The sequence below is a fragment of the Balaenoptera borealis genome (genome assembly GCF_965194805.1).
Source record: "Balaenoptera borealis genome assembly, chromosome: 1".
NCBI lineage: Eukaryota > Metazoa > Chordata > Mammalia > Artiodactyla > Balaenopteridae > Balaenoptera > Balaenoptera borealis.
The window spans coordinates 81,909,801-81,927,149 of record NC_138860.1 but is presented as its reverse complement, the minus strand read 5'-3'; the positions used below and the strand labels follow the sequence as shown (position 1 = coordinate 81,927,149).

General features: G+C 60.3%; 2 protein-coding genes across 6 annotated transcripts; one reads left to right on the top strand and one right to left on the bottom strand.

The window, feature by feature from the left end:
* The first annotated feature begins 147 nt into the window (after window positions 1-147).
* On the top strand, window positions 148-9,896 carry TRIM46 (tripartite motif containing 46). 5 transcript variants are annotated; one of them, XM_082349133.1, is made up of 10 exons: window positions 176-338; window positions 1,724-1,985; window positions 2,295-2,569; window positions 3,240-3,383; window positions 3,504-3,599; window positions 4,299-4,552; window positions 4,824-4,945; window positions 5,941-6,243; window positions 7,079-7,376; window positions 8,753-9,896. In XM_082349133.1, the coding sequence occupies exons 1-10, from the start codon at window positions 276-278 to the stop codon at window positions 9,144-9,146; spliced, it is 2,211 nt and encodes a 736-aa protein (XP_082205259.1). In that variant the 5' UTR covers window positions 176-275; the 3' UTR covers window positions 9,147-9,896. The 5 variants fall into 5 exon arrangements, with proteins under 5 accessions (XP_082205260.1, XP_082205259.1, XP_082205257.1 ...); XM_082349131.1 differs by having other exon boundaries at window positions 181-338; window positions 2,226-2,569; XM_082349132.1 differs by lacking the exon at window positions 176-338 and adding an exon at window positions 423-955 and having other exon boundaries at window positions 2,226-2,569.
* A 901-nt stretch (window positions 9,897-10,797) lies between these two features.
* On the bottom strand, window positions 10,798-16,422 carry MUC1 (mucin 1, cell surface associated). The gene is made up of 7 exons (XM_082348978.1): window positions 15,553-16,422; window positions 13,088-15,063; window positions 12,933-12,988; window positions 12,651-12,781; window positions 12,378-12,499; window positions 12,145-12,294; window positions 10,798-11,184 (listed from the first exon to the last, which is right to left on the bottom strand). Exons 1-7 carry the CDS (start codon window positions 15,611-15,613, stop codon window positions 11,116-11,118), a joined length of 2,565 nt encoding a protein of 854 aa, XP_082205104.1. The 5' UTR covers window positions 15,614-16,422; the 3' UTR covers window positions 10,798-11,115.
* Window positions 16,423-17,349: the final 927 nt, after the last annotated feature.

Genomic DNA, 17,349 nt, shown 5'->3' with positions numbered 1-17,349 from the left:
GAACATAAGAAATGGCTCCCCCTCAAATACGATTCCATGTTACCCAGCCAACCCCACCCCACCCCCCGACGCGACAGCCTTCTGAGAACCACGTGGGAAAAACTATTTCCCACCTCCTACCTCGACCAGCGCCGTTCGAGGCTGGTCCCTGGAGCATGCGCAGTGACATCTCACCCCACCCCTCCCCACATCCCCACCGGGCTCCTGCATTAAGCCCGGGGTTCGCAGCCGCAGCCGGGATCGGGCACACAGGGGCGGGCGGGCATGGTAGGGCCATGGCTGAGGGTGAGGAAATGCAGGCCTTCACTTCCATCATGGATGCACTGGTCCGCATCAGTGTGAGTTAAGGTGGGGTCGAGGGGAAGGGGAGGGGGAGTATAGGGGTCCCGGGCAAGCCGGGACCTCGAACAGGTGGGGGTCCCGCAAGATGCTGGGATGTAGACAGGGGGCGGGTGATGGCAGAAAGGACTGGGAGGGTCGGGATGCAGGTATGAGAGGGTAATCCCGGGGGCAGCCGGGAGGTGAATGCCGTGAAGGCGTCCATCTGCTGGGGTGTGAGGAACATGTAGCTACCCGGACGCAGCGGGTGGCTTGGGGTAGCCTCCAGCCGTGCACCGGGGCTGGGGCTGCAGGGCAACGGGGCTATGCTATGAGGAGGGGGCGTGAGTGAGCTTGGATATTTTCCAAGAAAACTGAGGACAGGTGGGGGGCGAGGAAAGGGCCGCCCCACGGTTTAGTTCCCAATTTGGGCCCCTCCGCAAGACCCCACCCCACCGCACCCCCACTCAGGGCTGCCTCTGAGCCTTCGGTTGTCATGGCAACCCGGGCCCGGCTCTCCCAGGGGCGGTGCCAGCCCTGCTCCCCCCCACCACTTCCTTCCCCCTCCCTCCGTGTCCCTCCCTCCTTTGTGTCAGCTGCGCCCCTGACCGGGATGGCTGCGAAGAGAGGGACCAAGGTGAGGTGTGGGGGTGGGGCATAGCTTGAGGACCCCCGCCACCAAAAAAGGGAGGGGTACTTCCGGTGGGGAGGGGGCAAGTAGGCGGGGCGCTCCTTTCCCCCTTGCTTGGGGAGGGGGTTGCGGCAGGCCGGGTTATGCCGGGGGAGGGAGCTGGAGGGCCGGATGGTGGGGGGCGAAAGGGAATGGGTTAGGAGGAGCCGGATGGGTTAGTGATGGGGAATGGAGCCGAGGGCGGCTGCAGGCTGGAGCCGCGGCAGGAGGACAGACTGGGTGAGCAGGAGGATGGAGAGAGCCTGGCTTTAGGGAGGAGTCACGCGGGGGAGGGGGGGCAGGGGAATGCCAGAGAAGGGGGCGGGGGTCCGCACCGAGCTGCTGAATGGGCTGTATCCTTGAGAGATGTGCCTGGGGCCGGCGGCCCGGAGATGGGGGGATAGGGGCAAAGGCCAGGTGAGAGGGGCTGCAGGTCCGGCTGGGACTGGGACAGTGAAGGGGGTGGGACTTGAGGCTGGGGTGACCCGAGCTCCAACCATCCCTCCTCCTTAGGTCTGTAGCTCTGCAGGAGTGAAACAGAAGCAAGAGACAGGGAACTGGGAAGGCCTGTGAACCAGGCCAAGGCTTGTACTGGGGAAAATCCATAGCTTGTCTGGTCCCTTGTACTTGTCTTGTCCATTCCTGAGACCTTTAGGTCTTTAAGGGGCAGTTGAGGGGCTGTTGAGATATGCCCAGGTGTCCAAGCTCTGACCCAACCTCCTGGTCCCTCCACAGACGAGCATGAAGAACATGGAGAAGGAACTGCTGTGCCCAGTGTGTCAAGAGATGTACAAGCAGCCACTGGTGCTGCCCTGTACCCACAATGTATGCCAGGCCTGTGCCCGGGAGGTGCTGGGCCAGCAGGGCTACGTAGGCCATGGTGGGGACCCCAGCTCTGAGCCCACCTCTCCTGCCTCCACCCCTTCTACCCGAAGTCCCCGCCTCTCCCGCAGAACTCTCCCCAAGCCAGACCGCTTGGACCGACTGCTTAAGTCAGGTGGGGCTGGCACCTGTGGGGTGGGGGTGGGGATGCTGGGATGTCCATCAGGAAGATGGAAGGGGTCCATCACTGGCCAAGGGCATTTGTCTGTTTTTCAGGGGGTGGAGATACTGCCCATCCAGGCTCTAATGAGAGCTGCGCTCTGGCACAATAGAAATTAATTTTTTAATTGAAAAGACTTCCCCCACTCTGAGCCAGCTATAATTTTCACCTCCCTACTTCCCGGCCCATCCACAGGCTTTGGGACATACCCCGGGCGGAAGCGAGGTGCTCTGCACCCTCAGGTGATCATGTTTCCGTGCCCAGCCTGCCAGGGCGATGTGGAGCTGGGGGAGCGGGGCTTGGCAGGGCTGTTCCGGAACCTGACCCTGGAGCGTGTGGTGGAGCGGTACCGCCAGAGTGTGAGTGTGGGTGGCGCCATCCTGTGCCAGCTGTGCAAGCCCCCGCCACTAGAGGCCACCAAGGGCTGCACTGAGTGCCGCGCCACCTTCTGCAACGAATGCTTCAAGCTCTTCCACCCCTGGGGCACCCAGAAGGCCCAGCATGAGCCCACCCTGCCCACCCTCTCCTTCCGCCCCAAGGTGAGCCAGCCCTTGCAGGGCCTGGGAAGGGAGGGGCATGGTGGCGCTGGGTGGGAGGGCGTGCCCAGCACTGTGGGCTTCCAAAAGGAGCCGGCCAGGGGGTTGCCATTGCCGATCTCCTTTTTCTGTAACAAAAAGGCACTGGACAAATCTTTGAGCGTCTTTGAGCCTCCATCTCATCTGCTGAATGAGGATTATAATACCTGCCCTGCAATATCTGTGCTTGCAGGGTTGTTGAAAGGATCACTGAGATAATGTTTGTGAAGGTTATTTATACACTAAAATGGTCTGTTATGCATTCATTCATTGAACAGATATTTATCAAGCACCTATGTGCCCGGTGCTATTCTAGGCGTTGGGGCTACAGCAGTAAACAAGATAGCCAAGGCTAATTATTAAGCACAAGGCTAAGATTACCATCATTATTGTTATTACCACACATTTCTGTGAGGTAAATGAAGGGAGAAGCAAGGCTAATGCCTGGAGCTTGCGGGGAAGGCTCTCCTTGATGCCAGGGTGTACCACCAGGTGGCACCATGGAGCACAACCAGCTGAACTCCTCTCCACCCCCATTGGGCCAGCAGAGGGAGGGCACCAAACTGCTCTGTGGTAGGTCAGCACCCTTACACACACCACTGGCTGACTGTCTCATTGCTCTTTCTGTCCCTAGGGCCTGATGTGCCCAGATCACAAGGAAGAGGTGACCCACTACTGCAAGACATGCCAACGACTGGTATGCCAACTCTGCCGTGTGCGACGCACCCACAGCGGCCACAAGATCACACCTGTGCTCAGTGCCTACCAGGCCCTCAAGGTGAGGACCCCGCCTCACTCTACCCCAGTGCTGACCCACACTCACACCCTCTCACACCTCCTCTGAACTGCTGGCTTCTCTGGAGCCAGGTGTGATGCCCACCTCTTTCTTCCCCCTCAGGACAAGCTGACAAAGAGCCTGACATACATCCTGGGAAACCAGGACACAGTACAGACCCAGATCTGTGAGCTGGAGGAGACCGTGAGGCACACTGAGGTGAGGGAGGGCATGGAGGTGGGCCCTGGGCCCTGCCTGGGAGTGGGAGCAGGAAGGGGGTGTGGATGGGCACAGCCCAATCACCTGGTTGCAAGCCCAGGAAGCCCATGTAGGGTCCATGGATATGTCGAGGTTCTGGTTAAACCAAGTCATCAGGAACAACAGTGCCCCAGGCCAGGTGGTACCCGAGGCTACAGTGGAGACAGGGTGTCTATCACCCAGGAGAGGAAGAGCTTGAAAAACCCCAGGGGTGGAGCTCAGATGCCCTCAGGCTCAGCTGCCTGCTGAGGATGGTGCACATCCCTGGACCAAGGAGGGTGAGGCGATGGCTCTGATACCTTTTGCCAGATTGCTTGAATCAGCTGATATGGGGATGGGCGATAAGGATGGCACAGATACTGGAAGACGTTAGTACAGTGCAGGTGGACATTAGTGTAGTCATGGCCTCTTATCTGGGGGAGTCCTTAAGGGATCAGGATTGATTATGGTGTGGGCATCCAGGAAGGTTAGCACAAATGGTCAGGAGTTGAGCCCATCTGGGTGTACAGGAGCCTTTGGAGCCATGAACCTGGCCCTATTAGAATGGGTAGGTAGGATTTCCCCAGATCCTTTGTGATCCTAGCCATGGCATGGTGCCCCAGGAGTCTGGTGCAGGTGCTGCCTTCAAGAAGAAGATAGTAAATGTTGCTCTCTGGGCAGGTGAGTGGTCAGCAGGCCAAGGAGGAGGTGTCCCAGCTGGTGCGGGGGCTGGGGGCTGTGCTGGAGGAGAAGCGGGCATCACTGCTTCAGGCCATTGAGGAGTGCCAGCAGGAGCGGCTGGCCCGTCTCAGCGCCCAGATCCAGGAACACCGGAGCCTGCTGGATGGCTCAGGTCTGGTGGGCTACGCTCAGGAGGTTCTTAAGGAAACAGACCAGCCTTGCTTTGTGCAAGCAGCCAAACAGCTGCACAACAGGTACTCAGGGGCATGGCACAGGGGCATGGGCTCCTGCGGGGTAGGGGCAATCGTGGGGGTAGTCCATGTATAAGGCAATGTCGAGAGTACTGCCCGATGGAGAGCTGGGTCCTGAGGATTTTCACCAGGCCACACTGATATCAGTTTGCCCGAATGGACAGGGAAGAGACCCCCCAGCAGATACCAAGGCTCTAGGGGCAGGCAAGGCAGAATCAAGGGGAAAGGTGGCTGCCAGATGGCAGTGCCTGACCCTTGCCTGCCTCCATCCCAGGATTGCCCGAGCTACGGAGGCCCTCCAGATGTTCCGGCCAGCTGCCAGCTCCTCCTTCCGCCATTGCCAGCTGGACGTGGGGCGTGAGATGAAGCTGCTGACAGAGCTTAACTTCCTGCGAGGTGAGGAGATGGCCAGGCCCCGTGCCCAATTAGAGCCTTCCTCCCTTCCTCCCCAGCAGCGGGCCCGGGGGGCAGCGCCCACCGGGGAACTCCCCAGCCTCCTGCCTGGCCTGGCCAGCGCCCTGCCCACCTAGCCCACCCCACCCGGCCACACCGTCCCACCGCGCTCAGCGCCGCTTCTCCCTCTCTTTGTTTGTAGGCTGTGGCCACCGCGGACTCTGCTCCGGAGCACCCCAGGCAAGTCAGCGGCCCTGCCCCAGGGGTCCTGCCCCCCACCAGGCCCCCTGCCCTGCCCTGCCACTCCCACACAGCCCGGCTACCCACTCATGGCTTCCTTCTCTTTCCTGCCCTGACCAGACCCCATCCCCGCCTTCCTCTCCCCTGACCAGTGCCCTCTGTCTCTCTTATGCCTTCCTTTCTTAATCCTTGCCTTTCTGACCTTTTGTCCTTGTGACCTTTGCCCTCTAGACTTTCCTTCTCTTCCCCTTGACCTTGTCCCCTGCCATCAAGCTTTTGCTTGCCCTCTGTTGTCCCCTATTTTCTGTCTTGCTGACTCTTGCATCTATCTCCCTCCCACTTGGTTCCCTCCTTCCTGTTCAGTGCCCTCTTGCCTGGGCTTCAGTGGCCGTTGCCTGCCTTTCCCTGGGGCTCCTCTTTATTCATAGAATAAAAAGGGTCATAGAAAGAAGAGACACCATGTGATCTCATACCCTCATTTGACAGAGGAGGAAACTGAGGCCCAGAAAGGGGACGTGACTGGCCTAAGGCCAGAGCAAAGGAGTGGCAGACCGGGACTGGCATCAGGCCTCCTGTCTCTCCTTCTCCTGTGGGCTCTGCCCTGCCCATCCCTGCCCAGGGCCCAGACAGGTGTCTTCTCCAGATCCCTCTCACTCACACTCACCCCCCCGGCTCCCGCTGCTTTCCCTTTTCCTGCCCACCCTCCATGCCAGGCCCGCGGCCAGGCCCTGACTGACCCCCGCTGTCTCTTCCAACAGTGCCTGAGGCTCCGGTCATTGACACGCAGCGCACCTTTGCCTACGACCAGATCTTCCTGTGCTGGCGGCTGCCCCCCCACTCACCACCTGCCTGGCACTATACCATTGAGTTCCGGCGCACGGATGTGCCGGCCCAGCCGGGCCCCACCCGCTGGCAGCGGCGGGAAGAGGTGAGGGGCACCAGCGCCCTGCTTGAGAACCCTGACACAGGCTCTGTGTACGTGCTGCGTGTCCGTGGCTGCAACAAGGCCGGCTACGGCGAGTACAGTGAAGATGTGCACCTGCACACGCCCCCAGCGCCTGGTGAGTGGGCACAGGGTACACTTGGGACCCAAGCACTGGCAGCTGGTGCTGGGTGGGCCCCGGAGAGATGGCATAACACAGTGCATCACTCTCACTAGCTCTGAAGCAAGACTGCCTGAGTTCAAATACCAGCTCTGCCTCTTGGCCAGCTGTGTGGCTTTAGGCGAGTTATTCACCCTCCCTGAACTTCAAGTTCCTCTTCTGTAGGGATAGTAACAATACTTATCTCATAAGGTTGTTGTGAGAATTAAGTGAGATGATAACGTGTAAGGGCTTAGCTGAGTTTTTGGCTCATGGTAAGGGCGCAATAAATGTTGGTAAAGTGACTCTCCAGAAAATAGTGGGGACTCTGGGGTGTAGGCATAATAGAGAAGCATCACCATCCAAGTACGGGGCAGAAGAGTTAGGGGTTAAGTGTAAGGACCAGGTAAGAGCACCAGAGTGCAGGCTGGAAAGTGTAGGTGGATGGTGGTGGGATGTCACCAGGTGGAATGGACAGCAGTGGGGACCCTCCATGGCGCAGCCATGGGAAAGGGGTGGGAGGCAGCATAGTGAGTCAGCTGGGTCTGGGAGACTGATTCCTGTGCCCACTAGTCATCACTAAAACTCTTCCTGTGGTCCCATGCCCACTTGGGATGGGATGCCCCTTCTTTTTTCCTATGCTCCCCATTCCAGTTCTCCAGGCCCTGTTCCCCAGAGCCCCCTGCCCATCCCTTGGCAACTCGTTCCATGTTCTGAAATCTCCCAGTGTCTCGTGCTAACACCTCAAGTTCCCCCCAGTGCCAGTGTTTGTCCCTGAAGTCCTTCCTTCTGTCTCAACCCTCCCCAACTCCAGTCCTGCACTTCTTCCTCGACGGCCGCTGGGGCACAAGCCGAGAGCGGCTGGCCATCAGCAAGGACCAGCGAGCAGTGCGGAGTGTTCCAGGGCTGCCCCTGCTGCTGGCTGCTGAGCGGCTACTGACGGGCTGCCACCTGAGCGTGGATGTGGTCCTGGGCGATGTGGCTGTGACCCAGGGCCGCAGCTACTGGGCCTGCGCCGTAGACCCAGCCTCCTACTTGGTGAAGGTGGGCGTCGGGCTGGAGAGCAAGCTTCAGGAAAGCTTCCAGGGTGCCCCTGATGTGATCAGCCCCAGGTCAGGCCTCTCTGGAAGGGATGGGGGTTTGGGGACCTGGGTGGGGGAGCTGGGGACGGGGGGGGCGGTGTGCAAGGGGAGGACACACTTGCTGGGATGGAGCTGGGAGGAGATTAGGAGGAAGTAATAGGAGCCAGGCTGGGGGGGTGGCTGTGGTCTGGAGAAATGGGGGCTCAGTGAAAGAGCTTTGTGGACTGATATTCGGAGTGGCTGGGGAAAGGGACAATAGAAAAGGGAGCCATCTCCACTTCCCTCCATCCATCTCTCCAAGTCTCCGTGTCCTTTCTCCCTAACACCCCATTTCCAACATCCTTTCTGCACAAAGCCTTTTCCCTCCAGTACCTCCTTCACCCACATCTTTTCTCAACATCCTAAAATTCTTCCCTTCAACTTTCCATCTGCATATTGTCTCATCCACAACATCCTGTTTAACACCCACCCACACATACTTTTCTCCCTGACCCCTTCCTCCCCAGCACTCTATCCCTCAGTACCCCATTTCTTCTAAATGCCTTCTTTTCGACACCAGTTCCCTCTTAACCCTATGGTCCCCAAAACCCTGCATCCCTCTAACATCCTTCATCTAAGACACTGATCCTCCCTCATCTCTCTCCCAACATCCACCTCCCCAGCTTCCTTTCTCTGCTCTCCCCCTCTCCCCAGTACCTTAGTCACTAATCCTTCATCCTTCCAAGATTCTCTAACCCTCAAAATGCTCTCTCAGCATGATATCCCAGCACCATTTCCTCACCACCTTCCTGTGTTGGAAGCTCTGCATTTCTTCAGTGTGCTTTAGCAATACCCTGTCTTTCTTCCACTCCCCCCACCTCTCTGGCCAATGTGCTTTCCTTTCAACACCCCTTTCCCACCAAACCAAACCCCCAGCCCTATATTTTAACCCCTGTCTCTTCAACATGTTTTCTTCTCAATGCCCAGAATCAATCCTTTTTTTTAAATTTATTTTTAAATTTTTTTTATTTTTGGCTGCGTTGGGTCTTCATTGCTGCGCGGGCTTTCTCTAGTTGCGTCGAGCTGGGGGCTACTCTTCGTTGCGGTGCGTGGGCTTCTCACTGCGGTGGCTACTGTTGTTGCGGAGCACGGGATCTAGGCGGTGCGGGCTTCAGTAGTTGTGGCACACGGGCTTAGTTGCTCCGCAGCATGTGGGATCCTCCCGGACCAGGGCTCAAACCCGTGTCCCCTGCATTGGCAGGCGGATTCTTAACCACTGTGCCACCAAAGAAGCGCCCCAAATCAATCCTTTGAACCACTTGCTCCCCAACATTCCATCCTTCCAACATCTCAGCCCTCTGGTACCCCCTCCCCCACACATTTACTCCACCCCCCAACATCCTCCTACCCAACGCCCACCCCTGCAGGTACGACCCGGACAGTGGGCATGACAGCGGTGCCGAGGATGCCACAGTGGAGGCGTCGCCACCCTTCGCTTTCCTAACCATTGGCATGGGCAAGATCCTGCTGGGGGCCGGGGCCAACTCAAATGCAGGGCTGACAGGGAGGGATGGCCCGGCGGCCAGCTGCACAGTGCCCCTGCCGCCCCGCCTGGGCATCTGCCTGGACTACGAGCGGGGTCGGGTTTCCTTCCTGGATGCGGTGTCCTTCCGAGGGCTCCTGGAGTGCCCCCTGGACTGCTCGGGACCTGTGTGCCCTGCCTTTTGTTTCATTGGGGGTGGTGCAGTACAGCTACAGGAGCCCGTGGGCACTAAGCCTGAGAGGAAGGTCACCATTGGGGGCTTTGCCAAGCTGGACTGACCCTTCCAGGCCTCTCCTGGGCCCTGGCCTTCCAAGCCTCCTGAAGCCGGGTTATTCCTCCCGCAGCTTCTCCCTCAAACTCTTCCTCCCATGTGGTCCTGTCCCTTCCCCTATGTCTGTGTCTTCCCAGGGCCTTCTCTTGACCAAGGGACTCTCCTCTGCTCACCTCTCTGGATGTCCCCCATTCTCTCCACTGCCTGTTAATCCAGGCTCCCACCCCCACGTCTCTGCCCCGTGACCTGCCCTTGGCATCTTACCCGAGTCATGGAGACAGCCCCTTCCCCATCCCTGCCCTGTGCTCCTCCCCAGGCTGATTGGGAGGGAAGGCACCTGGAACACTGGGCATGCTCCCCAGCTCTGCCCTCTGCCCTGCCAAGCTCCCTGACCCATCCATGCTGAACTACAGCTTTGGGGCGTGCAGGCTTTTTGGCTGGACACTGCCCAGGCACTCCCTGGTGAGGGGAAAGGGACCCTATCATCCTGCTTTATTTATTTGGGTCCCTGTACCCCCAGCCGCATGCCTCTTATCCCCCTCTTCTCCCTCTTGCATGCTTTACCTGTCCTGCACCCATGCCAACGTGCCAAGTCTCCCTTGGGGAGTCAGCTGAGGTTAAGTGTCCCCATTGGGTTGGGCCTGGCAAGGCCTCTGGTGCCCGCTGTTGCCTCCCCCTGCGGTGGGCACTGCTAGGCCTGTGTCAAGCAACAGCTGTTATTTTCATGGTTTATAAACAATAAACTGTGATGCCAGGCTTTCCTGTGATATCTTTGCCTTCCCTGAGCCCATTCCTCTTAGTTTCTGTGCTGGACGTGGCAGGCGGGGCGGGGCGGGGCGGGGCGGGGATCGAGGGTTCCCTGCTATAACTCAGAGCAGGGGTGCATGGTGGATCTGGCGCCTGAGGGAAGGAGGTCGCCAAGCCCGTCGCTTCCCCGCCTTCTGCCACACCTGTACCCAGCCCAGGCCCGAGCCGCTCGTGGCCGCCAGGGGGCGCATCGCTGCGGTGGCTGTTTGCGTCAGCCCCGCGACAGGGCGTCCGGGCGGCGGCGCCGGGCTCTGCGGGAATGCGGAGGGGGCGGGCCCCGTGCCTGGGCCCGAAGGGATCAGGGAACCAGAACCACTTCCCCATTCCCAGGGTGATGGGTAGCAGACCCCAGAGCCAGAGGCGGGTGGGGCGGCCAGGGAGGGGCCCAGGCCCGGTGCCAGCCCCCGGATATGACATGAGCTTATCGTGGCCCTGTTGACTCTGCAGCTGTTATCGCCGCCCGAGGACTTACTTCACACCCGGACAGCTAAGAATAGAGCCGCCTGGGGGCACCGTGCCAAGGGGAGAGGAGGGCGCGGGAGTGAAACCCAGGCCCGGGGAAAGGGGAGAGCCACGGGCCTGCGGGCAGAGCCGGGTCACCCTGGCCGATGGAGCCGCCGGGTTTCGTTTCCTCCTTCCTCTTGCGCCGCCAGCCATGCAGGACAGGTGACAGAGGTGACTCGAGTTCTTCCACCAAGCACTCCTGCGCCCCCACGTCACCTACTTCTCAAGTGAACCCCGCTCCTTCTGGCTTTCTTTCCTCCCTCTCCTTTCCCAAGGCCTCTTCCAGACCCCCTCACACACATTTTGACCGCCCCTCTATCAACAGGTCACAGAAGACAGATCAAAAGTTGGCGGTCAGCGAAGAGGAGGCCCGAGTTTTATTCAGCCATGTTCAGGTTCCCACTCCCATCTCCGAGCTGTCCCCGCCAGTCCTCCTGGGAGCCACTGCCTCAGGCTTGTCCCCAGGGGCTCGGATGGGCTTCGCCAGGGCTAAGATGGGTTAGGGGACTTGGTGGGGCCTGTGAGGGAGACTGTGGGCAGCCCACCTGAATGCCCAGCTCACCAGCCCAGAACAGAGTTGGGGGCAAGGGGGGGGGGCGCTGCAGCAGTGAAGAAACCCAGGGAGGCAGTCGGCGCTGGCTGGCTGCTCAGCAGGCAACGTGCCCCTACAGGTTGGCGGAAGCGGCTGCCAGGTTCGCGTAAGAGAGAGTGCTGCCACCGTTGCCTGCAGAAACCTAGGTAGGGGGAGAAGGGATCTAGGGTGAGGGGCAGAAGCTTTCCTGGGAGAAGCTTCTTCCCCAAGGCCCCTGGATGGCACCCCGCGGCTGGGGTGAACGGTCCAGGAGCCTGACTAGCTCTCAAAGGGTTAATTTGGAGAGAGCACCTGCTGGTCACCACCAGCAGCCAGGTGACTGTAAACAGGGCCACTCCTCCTTCTGCTCCCCCTTCACTCCCTCCCCTCGGCTCTTATCAGCTCCCCCTGCTTTCCCCTCCTGCCCCTTTTTCCCTCCATTCTCTGCTCCTCCAGCCCAAGGGGGTGTGTGTGTGTCTGTAAAACTGGAAGAACGAAGTCCCCAGGGGGAGGAAAAATGGGGTCAAGAAAAGGAAACTCCTCTCCCCTCCCCCACTTGGAGTGGCTTTCCAGCCCCAGGTGGCCAAGTAATTATTTACTAGGTCCTGGAGAGAAAGGAAGAAAGAGGGAGGAGGGGTCTGTGCTTCTCCAGAGATTCCCAAGAACCTCCCCCTCACCCGGCACCCAGGCTCACCTGGCTTGGTGAGACTTATTCCCCAATTCAGAGACCCCTCCTCCCCACTAGCCTGTCTCAATCTACCCTCCATTCTTAGGAGACAAGCTGGGGCACAGGTGCTCCTTCCATGAAGGGCTCCCCTGGGCGCAGTGCCCCACTCATTTCGCCTCTGGGCATCCCAGTGAACAGCCCTGGCACCAGTTCAGCGGAGCACTGAATGCTCTTTTGGGAGTGCTGGTAGTGGGGGCACCCCCTACTGAGATCCCCCTTCTTCCATGGTCTCTTCCCAAGGCCCTTCCCCCAGAACTCCCCTGACCTCCAACCCCAGCCTTGTCAGGTCCTCATTGTCTACTGTCACTCTCACCTCTTCTAAGTTCTTTGGGCTTTCCCAGTACCCTTTCAGAACCCCTGCCAGCCAAAGCCTCTGCCTCCCTCCGCCATCCTCACCTCCTCAAAGGGGCTCCGTTTGGTACTGCCAGGGGGCACATAGCGCCCATGGGTGTGGTAGGTGGGGTACTCGCTCATAGGATGGTAGGCATCTTGGGTTGGAAAGAGGTCCAGCTGCCCATAGTTCTTTTGTCTGCACTGACACACAACCTGGGAAGATAGGAGGTAATGGGGGGCATGGGGGTTCCTTCTAGCAGAGGGACTATGGTCAGGGCTGGGGACTGAGCACTTACCAGGGCAATGAGATAAATGATGGCCAGGGCAACCAGAACACAGACCAGTACCAGCAGGGCAATGCCCCAGCCAGGCACCCCAGATCCAGACTGGGCAGAGGAAGGAAATGATGCATCACGCACTAAAAGGAAAAGCAGCGGTCAGAGCAGTCTCTCAAAGGAGGTGACCCTCCCCTTATTAGTGCCAAGAGGAAAAGCAGGAATCCAGATGCTGGAGAGAGAGAGGGTCCCGGGCAGTGTGGTGTTGGCTGGCAGCTGAGGAAGTGGTCTCACCACTAACTCCACTGATGGTCAGGTTATATTTGACTGCTGCTGCTTCAAGCTGATAAAGCTGTCTCTCCAAGTTGTGGGCAGTGGTACCCTCTCGGAAGGCCAAAGTTAATTCTACCACCACAGATCCTGGCCTGGTCAGAGAGAAACAGGCAACTCAACCATGGGTCCCAGCTTCTGGGTCAGCACACCACCCACCCCCCGCAACCACAAGTGCACCAGCCCCTCCCCACAGTCAAGACAACATCCACCCATCCCACATAGAGTCCACACCCAGAACTGTACCTGAACTTGATACCTAAGAGGCCCAGAAAATCCTCTTGTTTATAAGTCTGCACAAACTGGGGTGAGAGGGAAAGGACTAAGTTTTGATGCAAGTTCTTCAAAGAGTTCTGAAGGCTGCTTCAGGGGAGCCCGGTTGAGGAAAGGCAGCTACTCACCAATACAGAAATGCTTCTCTGCAGCTTCTGGTAGTAGCTGGTGCTGGGATTTTCCAGGGAAGAGTTAAACTGGAGGTTCGTAATGTGAAAAGACAGGAAGAACAGGGAGACCCTAATAGGCAACTGCTGAGAAGTCTCATGACTGGAGGAGGTCGGAGGTACTATGCTCTGGTTAGTGCTGCTGGCAATTGTCCTGGTAATGTGGCTGGTGCTCGGAGATGAGGCTCCACTGGTGGCCCGGGGTGAGGTGCCACCGTGGACCGGAGGGGCAGCCGAGCCTGAGGCAGGGCTGGTGGTCGGAGATGAGGCGCCACTGGTGGCCCGGGGTGAGGTGCCACCGTGGACCGGAGGGGCAGCCGAGCCTGAGGCAGGGCTGGTGCTCGGAGATGAGGCTCCACTGGTGGCCCGGGGTGAGGTGCCACCGTGGACCGGAGGGGCAGCCGAGCCTGAGGCAGGGCTGGCGGTCAGAGACGAGGCGCCACTGGTGGCCCGGGGTGAGGTGCCACCGTGGGCCGGAGGGGCAGCCGAGCCTGAGGCAGGGCTGGTGGTCGGAGACGAGGCGCCACTGGTGGCCCGGGGTGAGGTGCCACCGTGGACCGGAGGGGCAGCCGAGCCTGAGGCAGGGCTGGTGGTCGGAGACGAGGCGCCACTGGTGGCCCGGGGTGAGGTGCCACCGTGGACCGGAGGGGCAGCCGAGCCTGAGGCAGGGCTGGTGGTCGGAGACGAGGCGCCACTGGTGGCCCGGGGTGAGGTGCCACCGTGGACCGGAGGGGCAGCCGAGCCTGAGGCAGGGCTGGTGGTCGGAGACGAGGCGCCACTGGTGGCCCGGGGTGAGGTGCCACCGTGGACCGGAGGGGCAGCCGAGCCTGAGGCAGGGCTGGTGGTCGGAGACGAGGCGCCACTGGTGGCCCGGGGTGAGGTGCCACCGTGGACCGGAGGGGCAGCCGAGCCTGAGGCAGGGCTGGTGCTCGGAGACGAGGCGCCACTGGTGGCCCGGGGTGAGGTGCCACCGTGGACCGGAGGGGCAGCCGAGCCTGAGGCAGGGCTGGTGCTCGGAGATGAGGCGCCACTGGTGGCCCGGGGTGAGGTGCCACCGTGGGCCGGAGGGGCAGCCGAGCCTGAGGCAGGGCTGGTGCTCGGAGACGAGGCGCCACTGGTGGCCCGGGGTGAGGTGCCACCGTGGGCCGGAGGGGCAGCCGAGCCTGAGGCAGGGCTGGTGCTCGGAGATGAGGCGCCACTGGTGGCCCGGGGTGAGGTGCCACCGTGGACGGAAGGGGCAGCCGAGCCTGAGGCAGGGCTGGTGCTCGGAGATGAGGCGCCACTGGTGGCCCGGGGTGAGGTGCCACCGTGGACGGAAGGGGCAGCCAAGCCTGAGGCAGGGCTGGTGCTCGGAGATGAGGCGCCACTGGTGGCCCGGGGTGAGGTGCCACCGTGGACGGAAGGGGCAGCCGAGCCTGAGGCAGGGCTGGTGGTCGGAGATGAGGCGCCACTGGTGGCCCGGGGTGAGGTGCCACCGTGGGCCGAAGGGGCAGCCGAGCCTGAGGCAGGGCTGGTGCTCGGAGATGAGGCGCCACTGGTGGCCCGGGGTGAGGTGCCACCGTGGGCCGAAGGGGCAGCCGAGCCTGAGGCAGGGCTGGTGCTCGGAGATGAGGCGCCACTGGTGGCCCGGGGTGAGGTGCCACCGTGGGCCGAAGGGGCAGCCGAGCCTGAGGCAGGGCTGGTGCTCGGAGATGAGGCGCCACTGGTGGCCCGGGGTGAGGTGCCACCGTGGATCGAAGGGGCAGCTGAGCCTGAGGCAGGGCTGGCGCTCGGAGATGAGGCGCCACTGGTGGCCCGGGGTGAGGTGCCACCGTGGATCGAAGGGGCAGCCGAGCCTGAGGCAGGGCTGGTGGTCGGAGATGAGGCGCCACTGGTGGCCCGGGGTGAGGTGCTTTGGTCACTTAAAGCCTGTGTACTGCTGCTGCTTGTACCAGAGACTGTAAGAAAGATTGTTAGTGTAGGGTTGGTGGCAGCTGTCAGAAGTTGAGGTTACAGAGTTGGGTTGGGGGACAAATCAGCACAAGGAAAAAATACATTCTCTGGCATCTGAAGAAGTAATGCCAGGAGAATTTGGGGAGTGGCCCCTAGGTCAGCCCTCCTCCTCCCTCGCTGCTGGCAGCCTCCCTCCCTCTTCCCATATCTGTCTGCTCCTGGCTTGTCGGGTTTCTCCACTCCTAAGATTTACCTCTCCTGACTCCACCCCCACCCCCTCCAGACTTCTTTCAGGACGTTCGCCTGCCCCTGGCACCCACTCTCCTGGGGGGCTGTCTCTTCTTAGCCTGTCCTTAGCCTCACTCCTTTATTCTTTATTTTGGCACAGACTGGGCCACCCCTGTCTGCAACTTCTGCCTCTTGGATGCCATCTCCCAGGAAGCAAAACCCACAGAAAGGCTGGGAAGACCCCCTCCCCACCTTGCGCCCCTTACCTGTAAGCACTTGGAATAGCAGCAGCAGGAAGAAGAAAGGAGCCTGGATGTCCGGTGTCATGGTGGTGGCCAAGTGGTGGGGAGGGGGCAGAACAGACTCAGGCAGGCAGTGCGCACGAGGTGGAGCAGGCACAGGCGCCTGCTGCTTTATACCGGTCCCCCGCCCGCCCTAGGCTCAGCCAGAGCAGGTGACAGGTGACAAAGCTCCGCCTCCTCCCCCTTTCCCTACCTCCTACCTCTTCCTCTTCCTCTTCCTCCCCAACCATTCCTGGCCCCTCAAATAGGGTACGTGGGCTCCAATCACTCGACCCTCTGACAACCTGTTTGTTTTCCAACTGGCCTCCCCCTTTCACCAACCACTCCCTGGCTCCAGAAGGCGGTGGAGGGAGTCTGGAACCTGACCTGGGTCCCCATGGTCCTATTTTAGCCCCAGGACAACAGACAAGGTGAGAAAAGTAACAGAGAAAGTGGGCTAGGTCAAAGTCCTGCACGGCAAGGCCGGGAAGCTCATCCTCAGGTCCCCCGCACCATTGCCCCATTCTCCCTGGGTCCCTTGGAGTCCCACTCTGGGGGCTGAGAAGGAAGGGGAAGGCTCGATAAAGAGTAAACCAGTTGCTAGTTTTGGACCCCCTCCCCCCAACTACTTCCCGGAACAGCCCCACTCTTCTAACCGCTCTCTGTCCCGTTCCACACACGGTTCTACCCTGAAACCCACAGTCCCGCCCCCTGCCGGCCTTTCCAGCAACCTGAGTTCCTTCTTTGACTTTCTCCCTAGAAGGGGGCGGGGGAAGAAATTTCCACTTAAAGAAATATGAAATCTGGGTTCGGCCGAACCCTAGGGTCTTTGCTTTCCCAGTCCTCCACCTTGTAGCGGCGGCTCGCTGGCCGGGCTCTCCTGCCCTCTAGCGGTCACCGGGAGCCTCACCGGGCCTGCCCGAGCGGGCTGAGGGGCTGCCTCGTCCCGGGAGAGGAGGTTGGGTGGCGCTGCCTAAGTGGGGGCAGAGAGAGGCTGGGGAGGGCAGGCCCGGGCCGGAAGAAGCAGTGGCTTGGACAGAGAAGGGGAGGAACATACTGTACCATCGACGGAGGGGCTGGGAGCTTTAGGAGGGAACTCAGGCACGTGGGGGCGGTGTCTGGAGGAAATGGCGCTAAGTGGGTGGGGTCCTGAGTTAACGCGGAAGGGGCACCGAGGTATTTGGCGAGGGCAGCGGAATGTGGGAGGGAGAATGGGACAGATTAGTTATGTATTTAGGAGGCAGAGAATAGGTGGGGCGACAGAATGGTATTTAGGGGCACGGAACTATCCTTTGCGGAGTAAAGTGGTATTTGGGGCCGGTGGGCACAAGGTGATGGGGGTGGTGCAAAACCGTTTGTGAGCGCGCATGATTTGGGAAGACCAAGTGATATTCTGAAGGGCAGAAACATGTGGGACCAAGGAGTATTTGAGGCCACAACGGCGCACGTGGAGCTTATCGAGTCCCATCCGGAGGTCCTGGGTTGCGGTCTAGACCGACAGAAGCAATTACGTCCGCATTAGGAAACAATTCTTAGAGCCCCAAAGAATACAGATTGAGAAATGAATTTTAAGAACACTTCGGTGCGGCGGGATTGCAGGGAAGCCGGGGAAGAGGAAAAGGACCACAGCTCCCAGACGCGCGCGACTCCGCCGGCTTGGCGAGGCATTGTGCGGCAGCCAGACCCGGGTGCGGGCTCGGGGCCGGAGGGCGTTTACGTCATCGCGCCCGGGCGCGGCCGGGAGGCGGGGAAGCACCCCCAACTCGCCGGCTAGAGAAAGGG

Excerpts from the sequence above, each read along its gene's own strand:
- TRIM46 (XM_082349132.1), top strand. The coding sequence starts at position 815 with ATGGCAACCCGGGCCCGGCTCTCCCAGGGGCGGTGCCAGCCCTGCTCC. Across the intron at positions 1,986-2,225 it reads GGACCGACTGCTTAAGTCAG|GCTTTGGGACATACCCCGGG; the intron begins GTGGGGCTGGCA and ends GCCCATCCACAG. Across the intron at positions 2,570-3,239 it reads CCCTCTCCTTCCGCCCCAAG|GGCCTGATGTGCCCAGATCA; the intron begins GTGAGCCAGCCC and ends TTCTGTCCCTAG.
- MUC1 (XM_082348978.1), bottom strand. The coding sequence starts at position 15,613 with ATGACACCGGACATCCAGGCTCCTTTCTTCTTCCTGCTGCTGCTATTC. Across the intron at positions 12,782-12,932 it reads CTCTTAGGTATCAAGTTCAG|GCCAGGATCTGTGGTGGTAG; the intron begins GTACAGTTCTGG and ends CTCTCTGACCAG. Across the intron at positions 11,185-12,144 it reads AACGGAGCCCCTTTGAGGAG|GTTTCTGCAGGCAACGGTGG; the intron begins GTGAGGATGGCG and ends CCCCCTACCTAG.